Raw genomic sequence first — 9,078 nt, forward strand, 5'->3', positions numbered from 1 at the left:
ACAACAAGAACAAATGCTCCTGTGTTCATGTTTACGGTGGGCTTGAAACTGCAGTAGCTGTGGCCTCACCTGAATTTAGTTTGGGACTCCTTCCATTGTTATTTCAACAAAACACTTTAGCATTTGCAGCTTGCGCATAGGCAGAGAAAAGGCGCATTATAACTTTTAACCCATAAACCGCCCAAACTCTACGGAAATTTTGAAATGAGTGACACTAGGGCAACAACTGGGATGGGCGGCCATGAGAACCTTGGAAGGCTGCGTCAAAAGCAACTCTAAGAAAATGACTGTGCAGCGGAAATGTAAACGAAAAGTCCAGTGGCCACTGTGCAGAGGTTAACAGGGACTTGGGCTTCTTCACATTACTCCTTCCGCCGCGTAGAGCCGTAAGCAGGTGCTGACACTTCCCCTGCAACTTTAAGCTGCTACAACCCCTGCAACACACATATTCCGTCAACTTTTCCAAGTGCAATCCGCATTAGAAGCTTCAATAATCTTCTGGGGTTGGATGCATACAGCTACACTCAGCGATTCCAGGGAAAGGTGATCTCATGGAGCTTCTCCTGCCTTCTGTTCTGGCAGTACTCCGGCGAGACCAAGAAGACTCCAGATTGGTCTCTACAAAGATGCAGCTCACTAAGTTCCCTAACTCTTCTGAAATGAGACGTGACGCTGAGGCTGGCAGCAAGTCATCAGTCGGGGCGATGAAGCAGCGGCGCCCCATGAAGCGGTGGCAGCAGCAGCAGCAGCGCCAGCCACTGCTACTTTCTTTGCTGCGCTAGTTTGTGAATTCCTTCCGAACGGAATGTTTCTCCGTAGGCCACTCGTGACCGCTGTATAACTGCCATCTTTCTCCTCTACGCTTCTGCTTGTCCTCGAGTCCGTCAAGACTTCTGGGGATGCAACAGGTGTATGGAAGGACACAACAGTGGACGAGCTCGGAGTGAGCCCGCCGACAAAGCCACAAAACTGCCCTACTTGCATCTTTTGATGCGGTAGTTGCAGGTCAGCAACATGCTGCTGTTGTTGCTGCTTCAATTGTGCGAAGGGCAGCGACAAATCAGACAAATGAGAGTTTACGAGGTTGTGATATGAGCACATATCTGGGATATTTCCCAAGGAAGACCAGTGCCATGTTGACGATGCATTCTTCTGCCTCAACCCTTCACTGTTTACCCAGGAGCTAAGGTTGCAGGTTCTTGAATTCCCGCCCCACTCATCGACTTGGCTGCAGCGGTTGTCAGTGCAGTTCCTGTTAAATTCAGGACTTGTGCCCGGCCATAGAACCGAGAAGCCAGGCAGCTGGATTCCTCCAAATCCTGATGCCTTCCAAAGAATAGCAATTTCCAAAAGTTTGTGCACTGTCTGCAGCGTTGCACCGACAGGCACCAGCAGTCTCTTTACAAGGCTGAGCAAAGAAGCCCCTTTACGCCTAGCTGCTCCCTTCGCTTTTCCCAGCACTCCGTGCAGCACATGCTTTATCAGCTTCGGCTCACCATGGAGGAGAAAGTTGCTGAGCCAGGAGTTTCCCTTGAGGGGGCCATATGATATTTTGGGGCTCCCATACCGTTGATTCAGCAGTACGATGGCTCTCTGGAGGGCGCCTTTGCAGCTTCCCTGTGCTGCTGCAGCAGTTTTTGCTTCAAAATTTGCCACAAGTGGAGAGACACTTGCCCCACTGAGTTCAGAAAAAAGAAGTAAGCGGGTCCGAACTAGCCAGCCCCGAACGCTCGAAGAAGGTGAAAATGGCCGCCACATCGGTGTAGTGATAGCCGTGCCGCAAGTGGCAAAGGAAGCAGCAGTATATGCAGTGGCTCCACTCCAAGCACGAACGAACTTCAAAGCTATCTTCGACGCTGTTTGTACTACTGTTATTGGGGAACGCGGCAGTGTATTCACCGCTGCCTTCGCATCAATTCGACTTGCTGCTGCTGCTAATACTGTTCGTGGCCTTGATTCTACCGTTAAAAGATGTCGCGGGAGACTCCATGGCACTTTTAAGTCATTATCTTGTGCTGTCGGACTGGAAGGTGATCTCAGAGCTGCTTCATCATAAGAGGAAGTAGCTTCGCTGACTCGCATGTCTTCCTGGAAAAGGGGATCCAGTCTAGACTTTGCCACATGAACCTCCAGGAAACAGAGAGCAATAGCTTTACAAAGGCTGTCTTTACAGTTGCCCATCCCAGCAAGATGCATATTATTACGGTGGTGCTGCGGCTGCTTCTGCTGTGTAGATGGTTTTTGATTACGAGGATAACGAATCTGCTGGTGTTGCTGCCGTCCACTAAGCTCTTGCTTTCCAGTGAGGGGCCCTTGTTGCTGCTTGTGAGCTTGTCTGTGATACCCCGCGTCGTGCTTCTCCAACAGCTTTCGTTCCTTTTGTTGGTGCCGCTGATGTTCTGCGTGCTTCTGTTGCATGTGCCGGCCCTGAAGGCGCTGGCACGGCAGCTGTGAAGCAGCAGAGCCACGACTGGGAAGCCCTTGCTTGTTGCTTCCATGGAGGAAAATCTTCGTACCTTCTGGCCCTGTTGCTCGTAGTTTATCGGGAGCTGGCTCCCCTACTACAGTTTCAGCTTCTGTTTGTGCCCCTGCGTTTCTTTCCTTTCCATTGCCGTGCACAGCCCCAATAAGGCCAAAAGTTCTTTGAAAACGGAAGGAAGAGCCCTCATGAAAGGGTTCCAGTTCTCTAGGCAGTGAATTGCTGCTGGTGTTGCCGCTGGCGCTGAATTCTCGTCGTTGCGGTGCATTCAAGTGCTCCTGTTGCTGCGGCTGTTGCCGCTGCAGCAACTGCTGCGTCGGTTGCGCAGGGTGGCTGTGAATTTCGCAGCATTCTTCCGCGCCCACCGGATGGCGAGGTCCCCACGCAGGATTGAAGCTGCCGGTATCTCTCATGTCACAGATCTCTGCCACTCTCTTAGCAGAGAGTGAAAGACAGGTGAACCCCAGCGCTCTCGAGATGATCGACAGTAGAGCTGCCTCCGCCCTCAGTGCAGATAAATCTCCCTGACTGAGAGCATCCTGCATTGCACTGTAGCTGATAGGGAGAGAAGAAGTGTAAAAGCCCCAAAGCAGCCTCAGATGCACACGTTTGTCTGGGTCTACAGGCAGCCAGGGGGGTTCCCCATTAAAAGGCAAATGCGAAGTATGCGCCCGAAAGATTTCGCAAGTGCCAGGCAAACATGACAACGAATGGATGCCTGTATCACTCACTAGGTTCTTTGCCGATCCTGTTTCTCCTGACTCCGACGCTACTCCTGCCCGTGAAGTTGTTGTATCCCTCGCTCCTGACATAAGTTCGTCTTTTTCTGCCTTTACTGGATGCTTTGCCATTTGTATATGTGGCTTTGCTGCTGCTGACCATGGTGATGATCTTGACGCTTGTGATCCTGCCTCCGCTGACTCTACTGTTTGTCCCTTCTCCGCATGCGTATTTGCAGTTGGTAGTTGCGACTCTCTGCCGCCTGGCGATGAGTTTCTTGGTGAATACCCGCCAGTCACGGTGTCATCAAAGCAGTGAAAACCTGGTGGCGTGGGCTGCACCATTAGGTGTTGGCTAGTGCTCCCGATTCACCTTGAACTCCTGGCCCTCCAAAATGTTTGTGGAGCATCAGCAGAAAAGGCAACGAAAGCTGGCCGGCGGCTTTAATACCTGGCCAGTGGTTTCAATACTTCTCTGTCCCCTTCCCCCTCAATTATTCCACTGTGAAGGGCTCAAAGTGTACTCAGTCGCTGGTGTCGGCCTCCAGAGATTCGGCGTGGCAGGCCTAGCAACAAATCTGCCTATCTTCCGATAATTTACGAAATGCTCCTGAGGGAATCATCCGCTGTGCCACATGTTACTGTAGCGAAAGCTAGTCGCCATGGCGCTGCTATATTCCGGATCGCACAGAGCTGCCTGCCCCCCTTTCTATGAGAGAACAGAAAGGTTAAGCTGGCCCATAGAAGATAGGACAATGTGAGGAGGAAAAAAGAGTAGGAGATCTTGAGCCGCAGAGTGACTTGAGCACCACGGGTCACAGGCAACGCAATGGCGGAGAAGAACAGATGGCTCTGAACACGACATAAAAATACTGTCCTTATCAATCAACTGCAATAAAAAGAAGTAGTGTATTCCAAACTGCCATTAAGACACGAGGACGTGTGGACGGACGCAGGCTAGGGCGCCTTCTGTTTGGTACTTGTAGTCAATACGTCAAAAATGAGCCCCCACACTAAGTGACAAGGAGAACAATCTTCGCAAGTTTGTTTGATACTTTTTGAAGGGCCCTAGCCTGTTTTTTCAAGGGGCTCTGCGGTGTGACATGCGGCCGCAGCCTTGTCGCCCAACGGCAGTTCATGGTTGGCATTGACAAAACTGCTTTGGTAGTCAATCTTCCGTCGTTATTTCTCACCCGCCACCAGCCTGGGTGAAACATTGCTGCTCATCTCTATTATTTGATGTATTTGCCTCCCATGCATACCTTTCGGGAGTTGCGGGACTGCTGTTCATACAGCTAAAATGAACCATTTGTAAGACCACTACAGCAACATGCCTTGTCGGCAAGACATTAGAATTCGAATTGGCGCTCCAATGGCGACAAATTAATCTATGATTCAATTTTATTACTAAAGCGCTAGTTGGCCTAACTGGGCACATCTGCGTATATTTACCTTTGTGCACTCACCACATGTTTAGGTCCGTTGATTCTGGGAAAGTTGAAGCTGCGAAAGACGTACATGTCTGGAGAAGTTACACTTTTACAAAAGAGTGTGAACTGAGATCTCTATTAGGCTTTTGCCAATGCTCTAGCGTGCAAATATGCAATGCTCTCAGTACTTATCGAATAAGGGACCGGGCTACGGCACGCACCGTTCCAGAGCTCAAACTAAATGCTAATGCTGCAGCGACAACCTTTAATTCTTGGTGCTCCCCATTAGCCTTCCGTCTGCTAGGAAGTTCTGCTGCCCTTTGTGCCATCAGTAGTTCAAAACACGCCGGGTGGAATAGACGACTGTAGAGTCTCGCCTTGTAGTCTTGCGGTTCCGTGCTTCTATTTTCAGGGAATAGGAGTTTCTGCAGTGGGCTCTCCACTTGCTTGCTCTGATACTGCAGCTGAGCCAACAGGTTCTGCCAACAACGGCAGACAATTCTTCAGCTGCTCTAAAGAGCCAAGCAAAAAAGAATGGTCAAGTGCAGAAGGAAGAACGTCGGAAGCAGGAGCAACAGAAGGCATTTGCATAGTAGTGGCCTGAGGAAAAGCGATTCGTCGTACAGATAATTAGTGTATTAACTTAAAACCATGCCTGCTCTGTAGGCCGCTCTCAGATGCTTAATGCACAGCTCCCACTGTTACGGTAAATGGCGACTACGGGGATTCGGGGGCCTGATCTAATGATGGCCTGAACATTCATTGTAGAAGTATGACGAAAGAATAAACAAATCGAAATGACCGTGTCTGAGTCTAGCGCTACGAATCACGCTGTATGTTGCTGACGGAGGTCCTGAAATATCATGGTGTAAAATCTCAGTGAACGTGTTTGATGAGTAGGCATGTGTGAATGCTACATTTTTGGAAAATTATGGAAGGAGTAGCTCAGGCCTCTCAGGTCCGCACCCATTGCCTTGAATACACAGCAATCTGACTGAATCTTTCGAAGCAATAAGTATTCTATGACAGTAATAAACATTGGTGCACTAGCTTTTACAGCTTCATCGCGCTACACAACACAGCATTAGTATAAATCACACTGTACCCAGAATTAAAACACATGCCTTTGGTGTCTCGATTAGGAACAAAATGCAGTGTGTGATAGTAGTACTGAGCAAGGTAGAAATGTCAAGTGTTTCAACAAAGTAGCCAATACACTACTGCATATATATATAAAGAAAGACAATGTCATGACGCTTCTAAACCAGTCAGGCACAGCAACAGGGTTCACCTTTGCAGGTACGAAAAGGGGATTACAACTCAGCACAGTCGGCACTGGGCTCTGTAGCAATGCATTGCTAGGATTCGTTGAGCGCTACAACTAATAAAGTATGTCTCGGACTTTCTTCATTTGCAGCGGCATTAAAGTACTCAGAAATCTCAGTAGGCCTCCGATACCGCCTGTGCAGGTCATGCTTTCATACAACTGATAAGTCGTAGGCACACACAGCTAGGCAGCAGAAAACGTGCCTGATTGGCCCGAACATATAAAACTGCAGGTGCACACAGTTAGGCAGCAAAAAGCGTGCCTGCTTGGCCCGAACATATAAAATTGCAAGTGGCGGGGTAGGTGTAATGATGCTGTACCTACACGAGTGCCGACGGACCATGACATAGCCATCGATACAATACAGCTCATCCCCCATCTGACAGCTGATGGAGAGCAATTGCGTGGGATTCTGAAGCTACAGTAACCGGAGAAAGCCTACGCACAACCTCAGTAATCGCTGAAAGGCGACTTAACGAGAAGCTTCCTAAAACTGGGAGAAATCCGTTGTGCCAACATGGCATTGGGCAAGAGCAAATAAGGGTTTGAGCTGAGAGAACTGCTAACAGTTCAGATCTTACCTCATTGGATACACCTGAGGGAAAATAGACGTAAACGGTACTTGGAGTTGGGGAAGACACATATACTGGGTAGATTATTCCCCACATCCAGGACAAGGATGCTTTAAGAGCTGTCCAAGAATCATTAAAGGTAATCAAGACAAACATGATGCCAAGTTTGTCGCTATAGTGGAGCACGGCTCAGCTTTTTCTCTGTAGCGAATACTTGGAATTCTAATGTCCCTCAATTTCTGCGGCAATTGCGTGGGAAGGATTAGTGAAGTTTTATTACAAGAAAAAGCCACCAGCGCACTACCGCAGAGCCGCAACTAACAGAGACTGTGAAGTTTGGTTGGCATAAGGATGAAGTTATTATTTTCAGGAACTTGAGCTGTCGGGATAGCCTCATGGCTGTGCAGCGCGAAATACTATGACGGGCGCAACAACGCGAAAAAACGACAATGGCATGCTGTGATTGTAGAGTACGGAGTCCCGGGGCGAGTACCCCAGCACCGTAGACATGTTATAAGTGTGGCGGAAAGGGCCATTACGTTCGACGGCCCTTGAACTTTCGGCTACGCTGACTGCTGCATGGGAACGGTGGACGCTTGGGAGAAATTCGCATTGAGTGCGCTTCGTATATTAAAGCGAATGAGCGTAAATGCTGCAGGAGATGAATGTGTCTGACTAAACACAGATGATGATGCACTTCTGTGTGCAGCAATAGCAATCATAACGCCAATCCACTGAGTGGACGCAACAATACATCTGAAGTCGCAGTTTAGAGCTTTATGAAAAGCACTGCATAACTCACGGGAGTTCTGCTCTAGACAGTTAATGATGCTGTGAAATCTAATTGATAAGACTTAGGTGCTAGTAGACCTTCAGTACGTACGTGGGAGTTAATCGATGACTGTTGTCAAACCTAGTTATGGTCAGTTACGCTCAGCATTGCTCCAACATGTCCCCCATTTCTTGTACATCGGCTCATGCTTATCACTACACACTAGGGACACCACTTAAGCGCTAAAACGATGCAAACAAAATTACTGTGGGGCCAAATGTGAAGGAATGCATCTGTACCATTTAATTCCTTAACCCCCGCTGCATGAGCGCGCTCCGCACTGCGAGTTCAGTTCTACTTGCCATCTCCAAACCTTGGGCTCACCTGTGGAGAACACTGGAACTAATCGAGAGGATATTAAGCCGCCTTTCCTTCTAATTTATTCTGCTTGTTATATCTATCTACGTATTCTGAATTATATGGCCGTGAAGGCAATTTCTGGACTACACTGTAGTGCTGTGCACCATCCTGGAGTCTTCAATTCCCTCTGAGCATTGGGTTTGGTTTTTTATACACAATCAGACCAGCCAACAATATACCTATATACCTATAATCCCCAAAACTATAATTGATACCCGAGTTTTTGTCTGCACTTGACGGAGCCTCGTTCCCATCTTGCCCATGACTTCAACAGCCGCCCCATAGTTACGGCTTTCTTTTGAGTGGCCCGTAGAATCGCCCCGGCTAGTTTCACTGTCGTCATCACACATCCGAGCTTTCAACGTGAGAAGGAAAGTTTTGCTCCAGGCCTCTGATTTGATATCCTTTTTCCACGTGTTTTGCGAGGGCCACCGTATTCTTGACTCGTCATTGTGTGCCAGCTGCGAAGGATTAGATACGCTGCCAGGATTACCACTTTTATGCTGCAGTCACCTGATCACTTTCACTCTTACGCAAATACACTTCGTCCCAGTTTTCACACCTGGGAGGGGAGCTCCTTTTGGCATCCGAACAAGCCCTCGTGTGGACGGGTAGAATTTTTCCCCCGAGACAATCGGGACAGCCCCCCTTTCCACGATTCCGCCTCACACTGAGCCATGCAGCTGGCCCTTGCAGGCGACGCATTTGTACAGTCGTAACGGGGTATAACATTTGTGAATACATTTGGGCTACAAAACACATGGCAGGCAAAAGGCACAGCGAAGCGGTGATGAAGAAGTGTTTGTCATCTTGTTATCATCCTCTTCCACTAGAAGCAAACCACTTAACTGAGGTAAAATACGTCTAGGAGAGTTGATACTTCAGAGCCAGACGATGCCCGAAAACTGACCCACAATTTTTGTCATGGAAAATGCATCACCCCCTGTGTTACCGTGCGTGCGGTGCTAGAGCTCACCCATAGCGCATGAATGTGCAGCACTGTTTTACTTTCGACTTGCATAAACGCACAAACAATGCCAGTGTTGCAGCTTGTATGCTCAGCCATACAATAGCCAGCAGTTGACCTAAATTTACACATGAGGAACATCACAAGCACATCATTAGTGTTGTACAATTAGGCTGAGAATAAATTGCTCCACGTGATATAATTTCAGATCTAAATGAATGTTGATATTTAGAAGTAGAGAACTATTTTACGGACATACGTAATTGCTTGTCTATTGGCATGAGTTCCATGCATATACATAGAGCTCGAGGAGAGTTTGCTACGGAGGTAATTGTTTTCCACTTAATGTTGAATTTGGCTTCATAGTATAGAAACACGTAGCGTGAATCTGT

At 48.3% G+C, this 9,078-nt stretch overlaps 1 protein-coding gene across 1 annotated transcript; it reads right to left on the reverse strand.

Moving 5' to 3' along the window:
* Positions 1–645: 645 nt before the first annotated feature.
* Positions 646–3,543, reverse strand: ETH_00022450 (uncharacterized protein; the record flags this gene model as incomplete). Its single annotated transcript, XM_013377182.1, has 1 exon — positions 646–3,543. One exon carries the CDS (start codon positions 3,541–3,543, stop codon positions 646–648), a length of 2,898 nt encoding a protein of 965 aa, XP_013232636.1.
* Positions 3,544–9,078: the final 5,535 nt, after the last annotated feature.

Source organism: Eimeria tenella, genomic scaffold (genome assembly GCF_000499545.2).
Source record: "Eimeria tenella Houghton genomic scaffold, Eth_scaff47, whole genome shotgun sequence".
In the NCBI taxonomy this organism is placed as follows: Eukaryota; Apicomplexa; class Conoidasida; order Eucoccidiorida; family Eimeriidae; genus Eimeria; species Eimeria tenella.